This window comes from Brassica napus, chromosome A10 (genome assembly GCF_020379485.1).
Source record: "Brassica napus cultivar Da-Ae chromosome A10, Da-Ae, whole genome shotgun sequence".
Classification (NCBI taxonomy): Eukaryota; Viridiplantae; Streptophyta; class Magnoliopsida; order Brassicales; family Brassicaceae; genus Brassica; species Brassica napus.
The window spans coordinates 993,133-1,015,361 of NC_063443.1; the positions used below are offsets into that span (position 1 = coordinate 993,133).

At 41.8% G+C, this 22,229-nt stretch overlaps 7 protein-coding genes and 1 pseudogene across 18 annotated transcripts; 6 read left to right on the forward strand and 2 right to left on the reverse strand.

Moving 5' to 3' along the window:
* The first annotated feature begins 3,206 nt into the window (after positions 1–3,206).
* LOC106423059 lies at positions 3,207–6,105 on the forward strand. 11 transcript variants are annotated; one of them, XM_048743372.1, is made up of 10 exons: positions 3,357–3,446; positions 3,589–3,602; positions 3,699–3,764; positions 3,836–3,989; positions 4,067–4,713; positions 4,790–4,963; positions 5,036–5,152; positions 5,231–5,410; positions 5,490–5,536; positions 5,609–6,105. In XM_048743372.1, exons 3-10 carry the CDS (start codon positions 3,717–3,719, stop codon positions 5,907–5,909), a joined length of 1,668 nt encoding a protein of 555 aa, XP_048599329.1. In that variant the 5' UTR covers positions 3,357–3,446; positions 3,589–3,602; positions 3,699–3,716; the 3' UTR covers positions 5,910–6,105. The 11 variants fall into 11 exon arrangements, with proteins under 11 accessions (XP_048599326.1, XP_048599333.1, XP_048599332.1 ...); XM_048743370.1 differs by having other exon boundaries at positions 3,382–3,446; positions 3,572–3,602; XM_048743369.1 differs by lacking the exon at positions 3,589–3,602 and having other exon boundaries at positions 3,207–3,446.
* A 95-nt stretch (positions 6,106–6,200) lies between these two features.
* LOC106423058 (isoamylase 2, chloroplastic) lies at positions 6,201–9,488 on the forward strand. 2 transcript variants are annotated; one of them, XM_013863835.3, is made up of 2 exons: positions 6,201–6,442; positions 6,786–9,488. In XM_013863835.3, exon 2 carries the CDS (start codon positions 6,863–6,865, stop codon positions 9,410–9,412), a length of 2,550 nt encoding a protein of 849 aa, XP_013719289.1. In that variant the 5' UTR covers positions 6,201–6,442; positions 6,786–6,862; the 3' UTR covers positions 9,413–9,488. The 2 variants fall into 2 exon arrangements, with proteins under 2 accessions (XP_013719289.1, XP_013719288.1); XM_013863834.3 differs by having other exon boundaries at positions 6,311–6,573.
* Positions 9,489–9,548: 60 nt separating this feature from the next.
* Positions 9,549–10,815, forward strand: LOC106422961 (DNA ligase 1). The gene is made up of 3 exons (XM_013863748.3): positions 9,549–9,835; positions 9,921–10,190; positions 10,268–10,815. The coding sequence occupies exons 1-3, from the start codon at positions 9,766–9,768 to the stop codon at positions 10,813–10,815; spliced, it is 888 nt and encodes a 295-aa protein (XP_013719202.1). The 5' UTR covers positions 9,549–9,765.
* A 127-nt stretch (positions 10,816–10,942) lies between these two features.
* On the reverse strand, positions 10,943–12,144 carry LOC106423004 (sm-like protein LSM2). The gene is made up of 3 exons (XM_013863792.3): positions 11,993–12,144; positions 11,694–11,852; positions 10,943–11,198 (listed from the first exon to the last, which is right to left on the reverse strand). The coding sequence occupies exons 1-3, from the start codon at positions 11,993–11,995 to the stop codon at positions 11,079–11,081; spliced, it is 282 nt and encodes a 93-aa protein (XP_013719246.1). The 5' UTR covers positions 11,996–12,144; the 3' UTR covers positions 10,943–11,078.
* Positions 12,145–12,249: 105 nt separating this feature from the next.
* On the forward strand, positions 12,250–13,703 carry LOC106423092 (annotated as a pseudogene).
* A 38-nt stretch (positions 13,704–13,741) lies between these two features.
* LOC106423091 (BSD domain-containing protein 1) lies at positions 13,742–15,205 on the reverse strand. Its single transcript, XM_013863879.3, has one exon. The coding sequence runs from the start codon at positions 15,203–15,205 to the stop codon at positions 13,907–13,909; it is 1,299 nt and encodes a 432-aa protein (XP_013719333.1). The 3' UTR covers positions 13,742–13,906.
* Positions 15,206–15,400: 195 nt separating this feature from the next.
* LOC106422939 (exosome complex component RRP4 homolog) lies at positions 15,401–17,274 on the forward strand. Its single transcript, XM_013863727.3, has 7 exons — positions 15,401–15,662; positions 15,755–15,856; positions 15,951–15,996; positions 16,076–16,165; positions 16,345–16,410; positions 16,502–16,570; positions 16,662–17,274. The coding sequence occupies exons 1-7, from the start codon at positions 15,502–15,504 to the stop codon at positions 17,097–17,099; spliced, it is 972 nt and encodes a 323-aa protein (XP_013719181.1). The 5' UTR covers positions 15,401–15,501; the 3' UTR covers positions 17,100–17,274.
* A 989-nt stretch (positions 17,275–18,263) lies between these two features.
* On the forward strand, positions 18,264–21,849 carry LOC106423082 (putative E3 ubiquitin-protein ligase RF4). The gene is made up of 3 exons (XM_013863868.3): positions 18,264–18,455; positions 18,772–20,869; positions 21,139–21,849. The coding sequence occupies exons 2-3, from the start codon at positions 18,785–18,787 to the stop codon at positions 21,613–21,615; spliced, it is 2,562 nt and encodes an 853-aa protein (XP_013719322.2). The 5' UTR covers positions 18,264–18,455; positions 18,772–18,784; the 3' UTR covers positions 21,616–21,849.
* Positions 21,850–22,229: the final 380 nt, after the last annotated feature.

Here is a 22,229-nt window from a genome sequence, read left to right on the forward strand (position 1 = left end):
AACTGACAAAGCTGAAAAACAAGCATGGGGTAGAGCAGAGATCAGACGCGGCAAAGGCCGAGGTGGCAATTGATTACTTCACAGACCTGTTCAAATCCTCAAACCCCATATCCTATGTACCGGTTTTCCAGAGTATGGAGGCAAAGGTAACAGACTCCATGAACTCCGCCCTCCTTAGTGAGGTGACAAAGGAAGAGGTTCGTGAGGCAATTTTCTCGATCAAACCGGAGAGTGCCCCAGGCCCTGATGGCATGAGTGGTTTATTCTTCCAAAAGTACTGGAGCATCATAGGAGAAGACGTAACAAAGGAGATCATAAGGGTTTTTGAAACAGGAGAGTTGCCGGTAGAGTGGAACTACACCTATCTCTGCTTGATTCCGAAAGTTCCTGATCCAGAAAACATGACTGACATTCGTCCAATTAGCCTCTGTTCAGTCTTGTATAAAGCTGTCTCAAGGATCATCATGCGCAGGCTTCAACCGTTTATGCAGCTACTTGTCTCAGTGAACCAGTCCGCTTTTGTAGCCGACAGAGCGATTTCAGATAATATACTTATGGCTCATGAGGCAGTCCATGCGCTGAAGGTCCACCCCACCATTTCTAAGGAACTCATGGCAGTCAAGACGGATATGTCCAAGGCATACGACAGAGTGGAATGGTCGTACATAAAAGAGCCACTGATAGCTATGGGTTTTGACGGAAGATGGGTTAGACTTATATTGACTTGTATCTCCTCTGTCTCTTATGCGGTTCTTATCAATGATCAGCCCTTCGGGTTAATTTCTCCGAATCGTGGAATTAGACAAGGAGATCCCCTGTCTCCGTTCTTGTTCGTCCTATGCACCGAAGGCCTGTCCCACCTCTTGGCAGTGGCTGAAAGAAATGGGTTGCTAGAAGGTTTAAGTTTCTCTGTCTCTGGCCCCTCGATCCACCACCTTTTCTTCGCTGACGACAGCCTGTTCCTCTGCAAAGCTTCCATCTATCAAGCAAGATCCCTCAAACGAATCTTAGACTTCTATGGTGAAGCAACGGGACAAGTGATAAATGTGCAAAAATCTTCGATTTCATTCGGTGTAAAGGTCCATGAGGGTGAAAAGAAGCAGATACAAGAAGCCTTTAATATCTTCAAGGAAGGAGGTGCTAGCAAGTACTTGGGACTACCAGAGTGTTTCTCTGGATCGAAAGTGGAGTTACTGTCTTTCCTAAGAGACCGCACGCAAGGAAGATTAGAATCATGGTACATAAGGAAGCTGTCACAGGGGGGAAAGGAGGTCCTTTTAAAATCATCGGCAGCGGCTTCGCCGGGATTTGCTATGTCATGCTTTCGTATTCCCAAAACTTTAATCTCCAAGATTGAGAGCCTAATGGCCAACTTCTGGTGGGGTGCTGAGATGGGGCAGAGGAAAATACACTGGGTTTCATGGGGGAAATTATGCTTGCCAAAAAGCTTAGGAGGTATGGGTTTCAAGGACTTGGAATGTTTCAACCAAGCGATGCTTGCTAAGCAAGGTTGGAAACTCATCACGCAGCCTGAAAGCCTCCTACAGAAACTTTTAAAGAGTAGATACTACCCTGATGGGGATTTCCTCTCAGCGTCAGTAGGAGTGATGCCATCTTTTGGCTGGCGTAGCCTCCTACACGGTAGAGAATTGCTGGTAAGAGGCCTTCAGAAAAGGATTGGTAATGGGGACAGTACTTTCGTTTGGTCGGATAGATGGTTAAACGATCAGGTAGAAGGGTTGAGGGCCCCGTGGATGATACAAAATACTATGGAGGTGAACCTCAAGGTTTCTGATCTTATCAATCAACAAGAAGGGAGATGGAACATGGCAACCCTTAACCGACTGTTTACCCCTGGAGATATTGAGATTCTTATGAGTAACCAACCGGTCATGGGAAGAGAAGACTATCAAGTGTGGAGATTCAATAAGTCAGGTAGGTTCACAGTCAAATCTGCATATTGGTTAGCGTGTGATACAAAGTCCAGAGCTTTGCATCCTGAGGCCTTCGCGCTTCCTTCCATTAACCCGCTGAAGGAGATGATTTGGAAAACGCCTACTGCTCCGAAAATCAGGATTTTTTTGTGGAAGCTCCTCAGTGAGGCAATACCAGTAGCAGACCTCATCAAGGCTAGAGGCATGAAAGTTGACGACCGGTGCCAATTTTGTGGACATGAGGGGGAGTCCATTAACCACATGGTATTTCAGTGCCCACGTGCTAGAAGAGTGTGGGCGGAAACGGGAATTCCTCACCCTCAGAACGGTTACCATGACACCTCTGTGTTTCAAAACATCAACTACTGCCTGGAACTAAAAAGCAGAAGGGGCGAGACCGAAAAGAAAAGAGCTTGGCCGTGGGTAATCTGGAATATATGGAAGAGCAGGAATGAGTTCATATTCAAAGGGACCGTTTGGAATCCAGTGGAGATCGCGCGTAAGGCTTTTTTGGACTCAGAAGAATGGTCATTAGCGCAAAGTGTAGAGGACGAGTTCACTAAAGCTGAGGCGGGTCTATCCAGAGTGGAGAAACCTAATTGGAAACCCCCACCCTCTGGGTGGAACATGTGTAATATCGCGACGGCCTGGGACTCTCGATCAAAAATTCTGGGACTGGCGTGGGTTGTAAGGAACGACAGAGGAGTGGTATTATTCCATAGTAGAAGCTCCATGGCGGGAGTAAGAAACAAAGAAGAAGCGAACCTTAAGGCAATTTTGTGGGCTGCAGAGAGCATGTCAAGTCTGCGTTTAAACAAAGTGGTGTTTGCAGGACAGTTTGAGAAGGAATTTGGAGCAGTATTGTGACCTCGAGAATGGCCCTCTTATGCCTTTCAAGGAGAGGAGATAGCTAAAGCCCTAGTGGGGTTGAAGGAATTACAACTATTGGTGATACAGAGTGGAGCCAATAGAGGTGCTTCCTTCATTGCCCAAAGCGTGATCAGAGAGAACCGACAGCACTCTTATGTTGCAGCTGGCCCTCCTTACTGGCTTTTCGAAGTGTTTGTGAATGAGAGCAGATCTCTCTGAGATGGAGTTTGGAGGCTTTGGTTAGTGGAGGGGGTAAGCCCCTGATGTTCTTTTTTGTTTTTGGGATGTTTCTTTATTTTCAATGAAATTTGAGTTAAAAAAAAAAAAGAAGAGAAGCCAATAATGAAAATTAAATGTTTGTCCAAGAAAAAGAGTTATCTCCATTGGTTGTTGTTGTATGGACCTAAACCTTCGCCGAGAAACCCCACGCGAGTGAGTCAAAGTCAATGTACTGACCAAAATACCCTCGAGTATGCTTCAAAATTACGCATCAACCCACACAGGACCGACCTAGTCCTCTGTTTTTTTCTTTTTCTTTTCCTTCATAATTACGAGAAAAGCACACTGACTTGTTCTCCTTGTGCTATCTATCTGCTTCGTTCGTCTCTGGAAACCACACAAAACAATCGAGGAAATTGAATCGTACGTCGGTTTCTAAATTTAGTTTCCCTGTTTGTGTGTGTGTGTGTGTTTGACGTATTTGTTTGATCGTTTCATGATCCACTCGATTCTGGACGTCTAAATTTATCTCCTTTTCATGAATCGAGATCTTTGTAATCCTTAGGTGATACCAAAGTTGTGAGTTTTAGTGTGTTTTTTTCTCTCTCTCTCTGCATATCTAGTGAACTTGATAAAGTTTAACCCTTTAACCCTTCTTGTTTTTTTTTTCTGCAGAGCTTACTTACTTCACTGATGGGCTTCACTTCTGTTTATCGATCTCTTACGCAGATATTTCCTCAGGTAAAAAAAAAAAGATTTTTTTTATGTTTTGTAAAATCTTATCGAAGGCTACAAAATGTTTCCACTTGCAGGTTGATGCACGAATGTTGAGAGCTGTTGCAATTGAACATCCCAAGGATCCTGATGAGGCTGCTTCTGTGGTTCTCTCTGAGATTCTTCCTTCCTTGCCCACTGATTCTACTCAGTCTCTGAGCAAGTCATCTCCAAGTATTCCAGAGCGTGAAGGTACATCTTTAGCCCTTGAAAAAATTAATCTTGCTGCTGCTCTGGCTTGTTGATAAGATGCTTTGTTTAAATTGCAGTAGAACGTGATTTGGAAGATGTTGTTTCTAAGTACCACCACGACGGTTTGCTTGTAGCTTCTGCTTCAAAGTCCACCAGCGTCTATTCTTCTTCTTCTTCAGAAACTATCCCCTTGGTTACTGGTCGTGGCCATGACGATACCAGTGCTCCAAGTACGCTACCAAATGTTGGTCCTGGTGTTGTTTGCCACAAAGATGTGGAAAGTGAGGAGCAAGTCCAATCTTTAGGAAAGGCTCCAGGACAAGAGCTTGGCAGCTATGATTTCTTTGGAAAGTGTTTTGATGTTCCGATCCTCCCACCACCACAAATTGACTTGTTGCACGTGACAGAGGATGATCTTGCCTCAGTTTTCCCTGCTGTCCCACGAGACGGCGTCGAATCGACTAGAGATTTTTGGCAAAAGCTTGGTTTTCATATGACTTGGAATCAAGCTGAAGATTCAATCACTAGCATTGGTTCACTGAACGCTGCAGAGAAGGGATCATGTTTTCAAGTGGGGACTGGGAGTACACATGATCAGTCGTCAAAGAGTTCAGTGACAAGTGTAAATGGAGATGCTGAAGTAGGTGGTGCATTTAGCTCATCAACTCATGGATGTAGTGTTGATCACCTTGAAGAGATTATCGAATACTCCAAAACTAACAAGGTACTGACACTCTTTAAGCCTGTGATTGATACTGATTACTGAGACATGATTCTTTTTTCATTGTTCAATGATGTAGAAAACCTTGCTTGCTCTGATGGACTCGGTTACGAGTCTGATGAAAGAAGTTGAACTTGAAGAGAAGGATGCGGAGAAGTCAGAGTTAGAAGCTGCTAGGGGAGGTTTGGATACTCTTGAAAAGGTTGAGGAGTTCAAGAAGATGCTGAAACATGCCAAGGAAGCCAATGACATTGTAAGGCTTTTATATTACCTTTGCTGATTTTTTTTTTGGGTAATGAAAACTAATTTGCTATGATGTTTGCAGAATGCTGGAGAAGTATATGGAGAGAAGTCAATTTTGGCAACTGAAGCAAAAGAGCTTGAAAACCGATTGCTCAACTTATCAGAAGAACGAAACAAATCTCTTGCTGTCCTTGATGAGGCATGTTACATCAGCTAACTATTTTTTTTTTCTGTTTCACACTGAAGAGAGATTTATGTAATTTTATGTTCTTTGTAGATGCGTGTAACTCTTGAGATAAGACTAGCGGCAGCATTGGAGATGAAAAAGGCTGCTGAGCAAGAAAAGAAAGCAAAAGAGGACTCTGCACTTAAGGCACTTGCTGAGCAAGAGGCCATCATGGAGAAAGTAGTCCAAGAATCAAAGCTTCTTCAGCAAGAGGCAGAGCAAAACTCCAAGGTAAAAAATCACTCTTAAATAAACTCTACCGATAAAGTTTCTCATTTCCATACTTATTTCCTTTTTGCGGACACTGCAGCTTCGAGAGTTTCTTATGGATCGTGGTCAGGTCGTTGATTCCTTACAGTAAGTCCCATTCTTTTCCTGCGGATATTTGTTTCAAATGGATCTCTAATCTCTGCTTGGTTCTTTGAGCAGAGGAGAAATCTCTGTCATATGTCAAGATGTGAAGCTGTTGAAAGAAAAATTTGACAACGGAGTGTCAATACCAAAAAAAGCAGCCACCTCAAGCCTGACCAGTTCATGCGGATCATCTATGAGGAGCTTGGTGCTTGAGACTCCTGCTGAGCCGTTGAATGTAATGCTTGAAACCTCCTCTAGCAAGAACAAGAGCCCAGAAGAAGAAGAAGCATCTTCCACCATGAATAAATTGAAAAATGATTATAGAGAGCTTCTTGAAGATGGTTGGGACATCTTTGACAAGGAGATTGAACTTTAAGGTGGGGTTGGTGGCGTGGTTATGAAGGAACGTACATATAGGGTTAGTATTGATATAGAAAACGCTATAACTTGAAGAATAAAATGGATTTGCCACCATATTTGGATCAGGGATTGTATAAGAGCTATGGATTCTCTGTGTGGTTGAAACTCAAACCAGATCACTTATCAGCTATGGTATATAGTTTTTCTCACTATTTCAACTCTCATTGTGGTTTGTACAAAGATTTATTACATTTTTTTTTAAAATCCACAAAAATAAATATATTTAATTATGGGAGGTGGTGGGACCTACACAGCCTATACTTTGAAACCAAACAAAAGGAAAAGGCTTAAACTTGGGCGGTCCGTTGAGTGAAGCCATAGAAACTTGAAAAGAAGGGAACAAGACAAAACCTTTTTTGGTCACTCCCAAAAATATCAGAAACTGACGGTCACACTCAATCTCATCATCACAGATGCGTATTCTCAGATATCTATGCCTCAATCCCATCTTAGAAGCTCTTGTTCTGCTTCAGTGGCGTTAATGCGACAGTAAGCTCGACTTTTTTTTCTAAGACCTTTGTCTCTTCTTTACGCTTTCTTTTGTTCCCTAAAGTGTTTCCATTTATCTTGACCCTGAGACTTCTTGTTAATGTTGGTTCTACTACTTCATCTCCTTCAAGGTAAAATGCCCATTTTTTTTTTAAGAAAGGGAAAACTTTGCTAGTCTTTGAGATGGTTTAGCTGATTCGATGCTCATTCTGCTAGAATCTTTGCAATTTCAGATCAAATTTTCTTAATTTATGTTAATTGGTTTCTGTTTTTCTTTCATTCAGTCTTAATAAAAGAGCTTTGGTGTTTGATCTGTCTCTTGTTGTTCTACTTGTGATTTCAGGGATATTCATTGCCTAGATTGCTACTAAAGTTTTTAGGAAAAAGAGAGAAGCTTTCTTTCATTTTCGGAAAAAAAAAATGGCTGTTTGGTCACTATCACCTGGGATAAGATCTTGTTGTCTTCTTAACGATGGCATCACTGAAACATGGAGGTTTCCTTCTACCTGTTTCTCAACGTGTAATAACAATACTAAACGTGGATCCAAGACCCTGAGAGTTACAAGTGCGCTGCAAAGTTATTACCGGTTGAGTAAGATTCGTGCTTCAAAAACTTCTACCGAGCTGAAGGAAGAGGTATCTACGAGAAGCTCTCAGGTCGATGATCTAAAGAAGGTAACAACATCCTATTCGTTCAGGACCAAGTCCGGTGCTCTTGTCAAAGTTAAAGTCGAGAAGAAGAGAGATAAGTACAGTATCATGGTTTATGTCTCATCGTTGGAGCTAAGTGGTTGTGATGATGATGACAAGAGTAGTAGTCTGGTGATGGTTTGGGGTGTCTACAGGTCTGACTCTTCTTGTTTCCTGCCTCTGGATTTCGAAAGCTCCTCTCAAGACACACAAACCCACACAACGGAAACTCCCTTTGTGAAAAGCTCCTCGTCTGAGTCAAAGCTTGGGTTAGAGTTTGATGGGAAAGAATCTCCTTTCTACCTATCGTTCCGGCTGAAGAATCCGAATAATGGTCTTGAAATGCTGACTCACAGGGACACAAACTTCTGTGTCCCGGTTGGTTTCACTGCTGGCCGTCCATTGCCACTAGGCCTGTCCTCTGGACCAGATGATGATAACTCATGGAACTTCGCCTTCTTTTCAAGAAATGCAAAGAGTGTGGTTTTATGCTTGTATGATGACACCACAACCGATAAACCTGCGTTGGAGCTTGATCTTGATCCTTATATCAACAGAACAGGTGATGTCTGGCATGCTTCAGTTGAGAAGACATGGGAGTTTGTTAGATATGGGTACCGTTGTCTCTCTGAAGAAGAAGCTGAAGATATTGTTTTGGATCCTTATGCCAGAGTTATTGAGAAGTTTCTTGGAAGCTTATCCAAAAACCCTTGTTTTGATTGGGGAAGAGATGTGTCTCCAAACATACCACTGGAGAAACTCATTGTCTACCGTTTGAATGTGAAAGGTTTTACACAACACAAGTCCTCCAAGTTGCCAACTAACATAGCAGGGACTTTTACCGGTGTAGCTGAGAAAGTGAACCATTTGAAAACACTTGGAACCAACGCTGTTCTCTTGGAGCCAATCTTTTCCTTCTCCGAGCAGAACGGTCCTTACTTTCCATTTCATTTCTTTTCACCCATGGACATGTATGGACCTTCCAATTCAATGAAAGAGATGGTGAAGAGACTGCACAGCGAGGGGATTGAGGTGCTTTTGGAAGTAGTTTTCACACACACTGCTGACTCTGGAGCTCTTCATGGAATTGATGAGAGTTGTTATTATTTAGATTCTAAAAGTTACGTGAACTGTAACTTCCCCGTTGTTCAGGAGTTGGTTTTGGAGAGCCTGCGTTATTGGGTGACTGAGTTTCATGTAGATGGGTTTTGTTTCATCAATGCTTCCTCACTCCTGAGAGGAGTACACGGTGAGCATCTCTCTCGTCCTCCCTTGGTTGAAGCCATATCTTTTGATCCTCTCCTGGCTGGGAGAAAACTCATTGCTGATTGTTGGGATCCACATGACATGAAGATGCCAAAGGAAGTACGGTTCCCTCATTGGAAGCGATGGGCGGAAGTTAACACAAGATACTGTCGGAATGTGAGGAACTTTGTGAGGGGGAGAGGTGTTCTCAGTGATTTGGCGACAAGAATCTGTGGAAGTGGTGACGTATTCACTGATGGAAGAGGTCCTGCTTTCTCCTTCAACTACATTTCAAGAAACTCAGGACTCTCTCTTGTTGACTTGGTCAGTTTCAGTGGCCCTGAGGTGGCCTCAGAGCTGAGCTGGAACTGTGGGGAAGAAGGAGCGACGAACAAATCAGCTGTTCTTCAGACAAGGCTGAAGCAAATCCGCAACTTCTTGTTTATACAGTACATTTCACTTGGCGTCCCGGTGCTCAACATGGGAGATGAATGTGGAGTCTCTACAAGAGGCTTGACATCACGGAAGCCCTTTGATTGGAACATGTTAGCTTCTGCATTCGGTGTACAGATCACGCAGTTCATCTCTTTCATGACTTCGGTTAGAGGAAGGAGAAGCGATGTGTTTCAGAGGAGGAACTTCTTGAAACCTGAGAACATTTTTTGGTATGCAAACGACCAAACTACTCCCAAGTGGGAAGACCCTGCTTCCAAATTCTTGGCGTTGGAGATCAAAGCTGAGAGAGAGGAAGAGACAACCGCTTCACTGGTTGAGCCAACAGAGCCAAAGAACAATGACTTGTTCATTGGGTTCAATGCAAGTGATCAACCTGAGAATGTTATCTTACCTCCACTTCCCAAAGGAAGCAAATGGAGGCGGTTGGTGGACACAGCTCTTCCTTCCCCAGGGTTTTTCTCTGTTGAAGGAGAGACCGTTGTAGCAGAAGAAGAAGAAGAAGAGATGAATCAACCAGTGATGTATGAGATGAAGCCGTACAGTTGTACTCTTTTTGAAACCATCAATGCTACTGCTTAGAAACTCAAACTTTTATCTGTGTATATGTTAAAGATTGTGTTATCATGTTTGAAATAAGAATATTTAATCAAATCAATTACTTTCCACAATATCTGATATACATTTAACAACCTCTCTTGTATCCAAAGCTTAATCACCGGTTCTATTAAGAGAGATGTCCACAACACATGCCTTTTATGGATTCAGAAGATTAACCTTTTTATTAGTTCATTATATATATGGAAAGAAAGATATTCTCAATGATTGAAGAGCATAAAGATAATATATTTCTTTCATTTAGTGTAGATAAGATAAGACTTGATGCTTAGGGTTTGTAACCTTGAGCCGTTACATAAGAGATTCTATAAGCAAAAATGAACAATGGTAGCTCCCCAAAATCTCAGGATAAATCACAGAAGATGAAGAAATCGATGAAACTCAATGGTTAGTGTTTTTGTTCCCATCAGAAGTTTTATTAGTACTAAATAAAGTTTTACAAGTCCAAAGTTTTTGACGCTCTGATGAACAGAGGACTCTGATAAGGAGACCGTGGAACACAAGCAAGTTCCAGAGGATGAGAATCCAAAAACAGATGCCAAAGAAGAAAAAGGATCTCAGGGAGCTTCAGACAAGAAAGACAAAAAGGAGAAAGTTCCAGAGAATGAGAACCCTAAGACAGAAGCCAAAGAAGATAAAGGATCTCAGGAAGCTTCAGACAAGAAGGATAAGAAGGAGAAGGGCGTCGGTTGCTGCAAAAAATGCAAGGCTAAAGCAAAGATGACGAAGAAGAAACTCAAAGGTGAGTGTTGTTTTTGTTCCCACCAGAAGTTTAAAGTTCACAACTCTAAATTTCTTTTTTGACTTTCTGATGAACAGAAGAGGCGTCTGATGAAGAGGATGAGAAACAAAAACAGAAAACAGAGAAGGGGAGTCAGAAAACAGATACCAATGAGGAAAAAGGAACTAAAGGAACTTCAGATGTGAAAGATAAAAAGGAGACGAGCATGATAACATGGCGACACAAGAGTACAAAGAAAGATAAGAGTCATGGTAAAAACTTGTGCAGCGTCAACCCTCCCTATCAAACCGGTAGGTCTATGTACCATGGTAGACCCAACTTTTCAAACCCGTGGAACATGTACGCACCACCGAGAGTTTTGTATCCAGCATTTGCGAAAGGGCCAATGTATGGACAATGTGGTGGTGGTGGTGGTGGTCCATTACAACCATACCAGTCCATGAATCCAGCAGCTGCAATGTACAGAGGTGCTATAATGTCACCATATCCTCCTATGGCAGCAGCTATGTATCCTCCCTATTGGCAAAGCAGACCGTTCACAGATGCTAATCCTATCACGCGTTACACTACCTACAGAGACAACTACACTACCCACCGAAACAACTACTCTTACTTCTTTATCTAAGTTTCCTCTTTAATCATTCCTTATGTTTTTCCTCTGTTTGTTTTTTTATCCAAGGGAGGAAAAAAACTAAAGGACAGAATAAAGGAATTTCTTTGTAGACTCTATAAACGTTCTTTTTTTTTCCAAAGAGAAAACAGAATATCCTTTGATAAAGATAATGGAACTAGTCATTCAACATCAAGCCATTACATGAAAATTTAAAAGTTTCCGAGTCTTGTTGATCAACAGATTAAAAGTTTGGAGATACAACGGTTTTGGCAGAATCATCCACCTCTGGCCTCTCTTCTAGCTGCATCGTGAAGTAAATCAACATCAACTCCATCAGGAGGTAACTGCACGTACCTCACCACTGATCCTCTGATGAAACAGTTTCTCACCGACAACTACACAATTCACCAGAGAAAAAAAAAACCATAAGCAAAATACAACTCTTTGAGAAGATTCTTAAAGTGTGATAAAAAGAAGAATTTAAGTGCCATATTAAGCTAAACACGCAGAGTATCATTCCACACAAAAAAAAATGGCAAAGAAACTTCACTTCAGAGCACAACAAATCTCAATGGCTACACAAACTGCAGTATACATAACAAAAAAACAAAAAAAAAAGCAACAAACATAGAGAGATGGGGTTTAACACATGTGCAAAAGCCAAAGCTTTAAGCTTTCAAATTCAACAACAAGGAAGAAAAGCAAGTGTAGACTAGAAACAAACATAGAGAGATTAACTCTTAACACTAGAAATTAAAGTCACGCCTTTAGGCCACTAAAGAACAGTTCAAGCACACGTGAAACAAAGAAAAGCAAGGCCAAATTCGATGAAACTCAAGACTAAAACCTTAAAACTCTAAGACTAAAGTAATCGGGATTAAAGAGTTAACCATGTGAGGGTACTTGTCCTGATCAACAACACGAGTGTTCTCGAGCTTGATGTTGAGGTACTGATCAACTGAATGAAGTGTCCCTCTGATTGCTAAATCGTTCTTCAGCTCAACCGTCACTTCTTGTCCCACCAAATCCTTAAAGTACGAAAAGAACAACTGCACCCACCACAACCACCCAGACAAAAAAAAAAAAGGACAAATCAAAAACCCCTAAATCTCCGAAAGAAGAGACCTTTGTTCGGTCAAAATTAAGAAACCGAAAAACTCAGATTCATGAAGAAAGCATACAACTTTACCATTCTTTCTCTCTTTCTCTGTGCAGATTCCTTCCTTCCTCTGCTCGCAAATTCAACAAAGAAGGTTGAAGTGAAAAGACTTTGCGAGAGAGTAGTTAGTATATACCCTAATGATCTGTTTGGGTCAATTTGTAGTATCTCTATTTGTGTAAATAATAAACAATAATATTGGGTCTGACTTTAATAATTAAAGTAATATAGGGGCCTCAAAGAGTAAAATAATTTAAAAACTCAGGTGTGTCTTTTCCTTATCACCCAAAGCCAAACACAACTTCTTCACCTAATATCTGGTGGCGCTTTATATATGTTTGTGATTGCTGACGAAGAAGAGAAAATAACAAAGACGACGAGTTCAGGTTCTCTATGGCTTCTCATAGCTACCCAACTCATGGTTTTAGTGTTCAAGGAATCAACGATATCACCAAGGTCAGTTTTTGTGTTATCAGTCATGTGAATCGTTTGAATTTCTCGTTGAATCCTTCAACTATGTTCTTTTGATGTATATGAATGATTTAGAAGAACCGAGCTTATCTGGTGAATCCAAGAGGAAGAAGACAAGAGATCAAAATACCTGAAAACTCTTTTGACCTGAAGATACAACACTTGGAGCCATCATCATGTAAACCGCTTTCTTCTTTGAGAAAGTCTAATCATTTTCTGGAGTTTGACTCCACCATGATGAAACCAAATGTTCATGGTATGTGTCGTTTTGCTACTTATTTTACACCAAATTTTAATTTTTTTTTTTTTTTACTATTGATATGGAACTGATTCTGTGCTTATAGAGACAGGACAAGAGGAGGTAGTTGAGTTCCTTTTATCTACTACAGAAGACGAACTCAAAGAAAGAGGTGTTGATAGGTCTCTATTATCTCACTTGGATCAAGAACCAGTAAAGCCGCTTTTGGATCTCATGATGCTTAACCCACACCTCTCCATCACTCCGGATGCTCAAATCCTCTTCTCAAGTAGCAGAACTGAGTTGAACGATATGGTCTCTTTCATAAGCTGAAGAAGTCAGCTAGATGGAGGAAGCTCTCCCGGCTTGTACCGCAGTTTTCGAGGCAATTTTAATTCTTCATTTGCAACTTTGATCCGCGTCTACAAATCTCATCTTCTGCTCTCTCTCTCTCTCTTGTTCAACAGATTAGACAGTGAGGTACTCATAGAGACACTGCAGCCAGACGAGGTTAATCTTGATGTAGCTCCTCAGAAAACTAAGACCACCAAGCCTTCACGAAAGAAACAGAATCCAAAGCTGAGAGACGGAGAGAACGATCTCTACAAAAGAAATCATCTCCACGCATGTGAGAGCCTCATCTCGTTAATGCTAGGCAGTGAACAACACAGACAAACCACAATGCTATCTCTTAAGAAGAAATCATCATCATGTGGAGACCTCTCTGAGCTTTTGACTCGGCTCTCAATCGCCTTTGCTGGAACCGGCATTGCAGTGTTCTTCTCTGTGGTCTGTAGTGCTGCTTCCGGGAGAGTACCCTTTTGCGCAAACACGGTCTTCGACGCTGGCCTGAGTTTAAGTTTGGTGTTGCTCTCGTGGGCGGTGAGTAGACTCAGGGAAGCCGTAGTTGGTTTTAATAGGAAAGTGATTAAAGGAGAAGAAACCACAAATAGAGTTGAGAGTAGAATCAAAGATGTTTACTTCAGAGCTGCAACAGTTATCATTATGGTAGCACTTAGGTTTCATTGAACATTTTAATCCCTGATGATTAGGAACTTGGAGTCGCACTATTTTGAGATCAAACAAATGTTTTGCATATATATATTCAAATCAAATTAAACAGAACATTAAAGAGAAAACAACAGAAGAATGGAGGCAAATGACCAGAAACTTACAAAAACAAGTACTCTAGTATGAAACTAGATTTAACCTTTTGATGGTGGTGACGATGATTCTTAGACGTCATCTTCAATGTCCCAACTTAAGTCTTCTTCATCTTCCTCTGCAGCACTCAGCCGTTTACGCAGCTCAGCTCTGTTTGGACTACCACCAGAAGCTCTACTCGCTTCCTTATCATCGATGCTGCTCATATCCTCTATCTCGTCCCATCCCAAATCCTCTTCTTGAGTTGTTGCAGAAGCAGCACCATCTGGCTTACCTGACCCTTGTGCTAATGAAGAAGCAGCAACATCTGGTTTATCTGAGTCTTCATGGGATGGAGCACTCTCATCAGATTCTGGAACAGCCTCGTGTCTTTTGTCCGAATCTTGAATTAAAGACTCATCAGCTGCAGGAGAAGGAGCAGCATCAACTACTATTATTGATTCTGGAACTTCCTCACTACCAGTTTCCTTCTTCTCCTCAGAATCTGTATCTGTCTTCAAACCAACATTGCTCACTTCAGTCACTGAATCTGCACTTGCCACATCATCTTTCACGTCTCCACTACCAGTATCATCACTCCCCTCAAGTTTCAATCTTGAAACATCTTTGGCAACTATCTCACTAGTCTCCTCCTCTTCATCATCAATATCCCAGCTCAACTCTTCCTCATCATCCAAAGCTGCTCGTTTCACAAGATTAGCTCTCAAATCCTCAGCTTGCTTAAGCTTATAAACCTTATAAAAATACCTAAACCAAAACGTCTCGTGATCAACCACACTAGGAACAACCCTCTTATACACTCCTCTCATCTCCCCATTCCCTTCCAACAACATCTCCATCTCCTCACCTTTCTCCTCCAAAGAAAACTCAGATTCCCACTTCTTGTACTCATCTGAATCATCCTCAGCCTCTTCGCTATAAGTACTAACATCCCCTTGAACAGCGCGAACCTGAGCATCGAAACGACTATACGGCTTCGAGCTAAAGCTATCACGACGATTACTACCGCTAGTGTTGTTATCAGAAGAATCAGATTCGTTATCACCAGCGGCTAAGATCGCTTCTTTACCTTGAGCGATGATCTCAGCCGTGCCTTTTATCACCGAGCTCCCAAGCTCGTCGATGGCGTGTCCCACGGTGCCGAGCGATCCCTGCGCGACTTCGATCTCTTTCTTTAAACCTGTCCCGAACTCTTCTAGATCTCGCCGGTACGTTTCGATCACGGACTCGGATCTGTCGGCTATGGTTTTCATCAGACCGCCGAAGCTCCATCCTCCGTCGTCGTCGTTGGGATTAGATTGCTCATCGGACTCTGATTCGGTTTCCGGAGGATCTGGGTCGTCGGAGAAGACGGAGGTGAAGAAATTCATGTCAGATCTTAATGGATGGTTTTACTACAGAACATTGCTTCTAATACAAACTGTTTTGTCTTTTTTTTTTTAATTCGTATTTTATTTAATTAAATAATGTTTTCAGAAAAAAAAAACCGAAAAGGCCTAAATAGGCGAGTTTATAAATGGGCCGTAAGGTAGTTCGGCCCAACAAATAACCCAAAAACCCTAGAATGTACCAAAGGGAACAAACGTCTGGGGTTTTTGTTGTTCTTCTTCTTCTTCTTCTTCACTCCCAAGCTTTGATTCTGAATCGCCATTGTTGAGAGACTCTAATGATGATGAGAAAGATACAATTACCGTTTACACAGACGCAGAAGGTGAGGTACGAGAGAGCCATAGAGCGGCTACAATCACTCTCATCGACGGTAAACTCCGACGCTTCTGTTATCGTCACAGACACCATTCCCGTCAACCACGAAGACGCCTTCCTCAAGTAACTTCTTCTCCTTCCCTCTCTCTCGAAAACCCTAGCTTCTCGTTTCTGGATTGAATTTAAACTTTAACGATTGGTTTTTATGAATAAAGGGGACACGGGACTTCCGAGGTCGACGGCGAGCTGCTCGCGACGGTTTGTGGAGTTGTTGAGCGCGTGGATAAGCTCGTCTATGTACGCACCTTACGCGCCAGGTGCTTTGGTTTGGTTTCCTCTTGTGAAATTAGATTAATTAGTTACTCTGATGAGGTTTTAGTGGAACTAATGAATTGATTAAATGCGTTTTAGGTACAAGCCTGAGGTTGGTGATATTGTGGTAGGACGTGTCATTGAGGTCTGTATTGTTGTTTTAGATTTTGAAATTGAGAGATTAAAACCACATTGCACACTCGCTTAATCTTAAATTTATTTAGGTTGCTCAAAAACGTTGGAGAGTAGAGCTCAACTTTACTCAGGATGGTGTACTAATGCTTTCTTCCATGAACATGCCCGATGGTAGTCAGGTACTACAATTGTGATTCTACAAAGATTTGAAATTTTGAGTGTTATCTGCCTCCCATAGTGTTTGTTGGTTTAGTGATTTAAGTTTCTCTGTATTGGCTCTGCCTCCCTTAGTGTGTGTGTTGCTGTTGCTTATAGTGTATGTTGGTTTAGTGATTTGAGTTTCTATGTATTGTGGCAGAGGCGAAGAACGTCTGTAGATGAACTCAACATGCGGAACATCTTTGTAGAACATGATGTCGTTTGTGTAAGTCGTATGATTCCATTTTTTTTTACATGTATTCGTCTTTGAAATACAAATCCAGGCTCCTCATTTGATTTCTACAAACTTTGATTAGGCCGAAGTACGCAGCATTCAGCATGATGGGAGCTTGCAGTTACACGCAAGGAGTCAGAAGTATGGAAAGGTTGGTTCTGACTCTTCTCACATTCGCAAATTGCTATACCTTCTTGTTAGTCTAAACAATGGTTTAATAATCAATGTATCTCCTTTTACAGCTTGAGAAGGGACAGCTTCTCAAGGTTGATCCCTACTTGGTTAAGAGAAGCAAACATCACTTTCATTACATAGAAAGCCTTGGGATCGATTTGATTATCGGCTGCAATGGCTTCATATGGGTCGGAGAACACGTCGAAGTCAGAGATCCTGTGATGATGATCGATGATCAAAAGGATGCTGAGATGATCTCTTCCTCCTCCTCCACCAAAGAGCAGAGCCACACTCCACTCGAGACTCGTCAAAACATATGCAGAATCGGGAACGCCATACGCGTCTTATCTAACCTAGGCTTCACCGTGACTGTAGAAGTGATCACCGAGACTCTAAACCTCAGCAACTCAAAGAATATCGACATACACAACATGCTTGGGTCAGAGTTTCACGTAGTGGTCGCAGAGAATGAAGCTGAAAGAAGACGTGAAAAGAGGAAAAAGTGAAAATCCCCCATTGAAGTGGCATCGAAGAGAGACTTGTAACGTGTTTTTGACTTAAACATCTAGAAAGCTCCAATTTTAAATCTGATTTAAAAAAAAATATAAGCATGTCAGAGTAAGATGATGAAACCGAGTTGTGTTTTGTATTTATTGGAGATAACTTTCCTTTTGCGTTTCATCGATTTTGTCAGTATTGAATTTGTTACCTTTTTTTTTTTTTTTTTCCACTAGAGTTTTATTAAGGGACTGGACCCAAAATGGGACGAAGCCCAGCATACAACACAAACATAAAAAACCATAAAAGGCCAAACAACAGGCCACCAAACCGCATAACTAATGGGCTTCGAAGCCCAAGTGAGAAACCGTCGAGAAAGATGCCAGCTCCACCACCACGTGTCCGGATGCCCGGCGCCCAATGAACACGCGTCACAAATGGAAGGCACGAGCTTCCTCCGGAGTCAGAGCGCATGCACGCCGGAGCTCCGCCTTCAGCGAAGCAACCTAGAGAAGAAGCCGTTCAAACAGAACAGCTTTGAACCTCAAGACGACGAAACATCTCCGACAGATCTACGATTTGAAGAAGGGATTGCAACTGCCTATGATTGAATCTAGAACTCGGATCTTCCAACAAAGAAGAAATCAGAGAAACAGATCAAGAGGCGGAAGGACAGAGGAAGAACGGAAGCGTAGATCAACCATAACCGGTATCAAACCGGTGATAAGCCGGCGAAGACGGTGTAAGAGGATCACCTCTTCCCGGAGACTAAAGTCGGCGGAGAAGGTGTTATGTGAACCACCTCTCCCCAGAGACAAAGCCCGAATCATCGGGAGACTACAACCGGAAAGGATCCGGTGACTTTACTACACAACGAAGCCGGAAAGAAGAATCGCCGGCGTCAACTCAACCGCTTTCTCATCTTCTCTGTGAAAGATATGGAGAGAGAACAGAGATGAGAGAGAAAGCAGTTCATCTATTGTTCTTTACCTCTGTTTATGATTTTGTTTTTTTCTTTTTCATATTGAATTTGTTACCTAAACTTGGCTTTGTAATGATGCCAAAAAAAAAAAAAAGAAACTTGGCTTTGTAATAATGATTCACATATGCAAGAACAAAACGATTAAAAAGATACCTAGTTAGGAAAAGACGAAAATACCCTCAGGGTAAACAATACATTTCACCAAACCCCGGAAGAGAGTTTACGGCCAGTGCCTTCGTCTCTCTCGCTCTCTCCCAACACACACTCTCTCTAATCAAAATATTCTCGCTTGCTTTCGTCTCGTCGTCTCGCTGCTACCGATCTCTCTCTCTCTCTCTCTCTCTCCGTCGCCCTCCGTAAGCCGTTATCGTCTTCGTTGAAGGTCAGTCAGTATAACGCCGTTTTCGCATGGGATTGTTCATTTGGCTTTTTGTTTTCTCGATTCGGTTTTTGTTTCAAATTCTAAATTGCATTACGATTAATCACTCAATCAGCATGTATGACCGGTTTAGAAATTCGAGGAATCTCTCTCTATACGTTTTACTTGTAAAAAAAATTGCTTTTTTGAATGTGTTTCTGGGGATTTTAGTAATTGAGAGATTGAATCATTTTGGAGGATGTAATCAGATATTTAACAATATATACGCTTTTTGTGTGTGTTTTAACCTAAACTGTTCGCACGTGTGATGGATGACAAGGTGTGGAAGAAGTATGGTTAAGAAGCAAGAAGAAATGAATGTTTGTGACAAAGTAGGAGTATCACCACACCAGGAGAAAGGAAGGAACAACAAGAGAAAGCTAGCTGATCCTTCTCAAGATAAGGAGGCTTCTCTCACTGAGTTCCCTCGTTATGAGGATCAGCTCAAACTCGAAGAGTCTGATGATACTGTTGAATGGGATGACCCGTTTGCGTGTCGTCTCGAAGAGCTACTGTCATCGAATCTGCTCGCGCTTTTCCTTAATGCGATGAAGCAGGTTATTGATTGCGGATACACCGATGATGATGTGCTGAAAGCTATCTCGGGGAGTAGGCTCTACTGTGGAGGGAGTGATCTTGTGTCGAACATTGTTAGTAACGCCTTGAATGTTCTCAAGAACGGAGGCGAAGGTGGTGGTGAGGGTTCGAGGGATTATGTTTTTGAGGATTTACAGCAGCTTGTTGGGTATACGTTGGTGGAGATGATAAGTCTTGTTAAGGAAGTTAGGCCGTCGCTCTCGACGGTTGAAGCCATGTGGCGGCTTTTGATGTGCGACTTGAATGTCTTGCAAGCGTTTGAACTTGAGTCGTCTGATTCTCCTGGTTTCAGTTTGAGTGAAGCGTCTGAGTCTCTTGCTGCTGAGTCTAATAATCCTCCAAACTCGGGTGATCCAGATAATCAAAAGCCTCAGCAAACCAATGCGCAAAGTGATCAGAGTGAGCCACTCAAGTTCGGAAACTTCCCTAACTACAAGAGTACTCATTCTAGTGGAACAGCATCAGGAAAAGGAGTAGCTTCAGGTAGCACTGTTTCTGGCGCAGGCGTTAAAAGTACATCTTTTACTCTTGTCTCTGATGAAAAAGTAGTGTCTTCTCGGAAAGGCCGCACTAAGAAAGAAATACCCATGCTTCGTCAGAAATCGTGTGTGGAGAAGATTAGGACTTACGGCAAAGGCAGTGGCAGCTATAAGGCGGCAAAGTTTGCATCAGTCGGCAGTTTCCTTCTAGAGAAGAGAGCCAAATCATCTTCTGAATTGTTGGCTAGAAATTGCTCATCAAAGATGACAACAGAGATTGGGGTGAAAGTTTCATTAGAGGAAACCAGCTGTTTCGTACGTAAGAAGAGTAGTAAGTCAGAATCACCTGTGGTAGTGGTCGACGGACAGGGATATATAACCGCCTTACCTGCAATTGCTGCAACTAAAGCATCCAAAAAGAAGTCTGGTTCTGAGCCTATAAAGCTGGTACCTTCAGCTTCAGATAAGAAGTCTGGTTCTCAGCCTGCAAAGCTGGTACCCTCAGCTTCAGAAAAGAAGTCTGGTTCTCAGCCTGTAAAGCTGGTACCTTCAGCTTCAGAAAAGAAGCCTGGTTCTGAGCCTGTAAAGCTGGTACCTTCAGCTTCAGAAAAGAAGTCTGTTTCTTCTGTTAAGTCTGTTCCTTCTGTACCTATAGCTTCAGGAAAGAAGTCTTGTTCTGAGTCTGAAGAAAAGGCTTCTGTGTCTGAAAAGTTAGCACCAGATTACTACGCTGGTATACCCTATGATGCATCTTTGGGTATATATATTCCCCGGGATAAAAAGGATGAGTTGATTTTAAAGCTAGTTCCTCGAGTGGATGACCTGCAGAATGAACTGCAGGTGTGGACGGACTGGGCTAATCAGAAAGTAAAAGAAGCAACTGGTAGACTTCTCAAGGATCAGCCAGAGCTCAAGGCATTAAGGAAAGAGCGAGAACTGGCAAAACAGCATAAGAAAGAGAAGCAGTTAATGGAAGAAAACACTATGAAGAGGCTGTCTGAGATGGAGATTGCGGTGAAAAATGCGACCAGCCAGTTTGAAAAAGCTAACAATACTGCACGCAGGCTCGAGGTAGAACAATCTTCACTGAAGAAAGAGATGGAAGCTGCTAAGATGAGAGCTGCCGAGTCTGCTGAGAGTTATAGAGAAGCAAAAGAGAGAGGGCAAAAGTCGTTTAAGGATAGTCAGTCGTGGGAAGGGCAGAAGGCTATGTTGCAGGAAGAGCTCAAGGTTCAAAGAGACAAGGTGACAGTGATGCAAAAAGAAGTCAACAAAGCAAAAAACCGCCAGAATCAAATTGAGGTTAGCTAATTTTGTATATATAAGCCTTTGCACATCTTAGGTCTTCTCTGTCTTTAAGATGTCACTGCTAGCTATCAGGTCATGTTATCATTCGGTTGAAGTACAAAATAAATTGTTTGTCTGAATGGTTTTTTTAGTCCGTATGTTTACTGTAACTGCATCCTTCCGGTTCGAAGTAGCTTTAGTGATAGAATCGTACTCAGTTGGTGATTGCAATTGATTTAGTTGCATGAGTTGATGAAGTATAACAAACGAAAGTTCCCCTGCAGGTTACTTTGAAACAAGAAAAGACGGCCAAAGGGAAACTCACTGCCCAGGCTTGTGCAATCAAAAAAGAAAGAAAGAAACTCGAAGCACTTGGAAAAGCCGAAGAAGAGCGGATCAAAGCGAAAGCGGAAGCAGACATGAAATACTACATAGATAACATCAAGAGACTTGAGAGAGATATCACAGAGCTGAAGCTTAAATCAGAGTACTCGAGAATAATGGCGCTGAAGAAAGGAGGCGGGGGAAACGAGCCAAAGCCAAGGAAAAGAGAGAATCATGGTGTGGCAAAGGTGAAGAGAGAAAGAGAATGCGTGATGTGTTTGTCAGAAGAGATGAGTGTGATCTTCTTGCCGTGTGCGCACCAAGTTCTTTGCTTCACATGCAATCAGCTTCATGAGAAAGAAGGAATGAAGGACTGTCCGTCTTGTCGTGGGACGATCCAGAGGAGGATTCAAGCTCGTTTCGCTCGCACAGGTTAAAAGCAAGCCTTTTTCTTATTTCCGACTCAAAAACTTAGAACAGTTGTCTCTTTGAATAAAACAGCTTTGGTTAGAAACCAACAAGCTTGGTCTCTTTTGCTTTTGTACTTTGAGAGTTGGATGTTTAAAATACAATGCCAACTTAACTATGCATGGCTTTGACTTGAGGTAAGTAATACCTCATGCTATTTTACATGCCTCTTCGTATGTTCAATAGTACCACCATTTCGCTTATAATCCCTGCTTTTTTTCTTCTTCTTGTTTAGGTACCCAGGAATATTCCAAAATATTATTGGGGAATATGTGATAAAATATTTTAATGGTCGTGATGGTACTATGTTATATTATCTTATCCTTTTAATTAATGGATGAATATTCATTAAATTTTAATTTAAAATAAGAAAAGAAGTTTTTCTGATAAATCTGCTATAGAAAGATTGTTGTTTTGAATTATTATAAATTTTCATCTCTACATAAATTGACATGAGCTGTGAATGTTGTATTGAGATATGCTTTATGTTGAGAACAATAAAGTAGAGTGTAACTTGGGGATAGGTAACCCAGATTTGACCATTACGTTGCAGATTAGATTATATTTAACTTATCTTTTTATA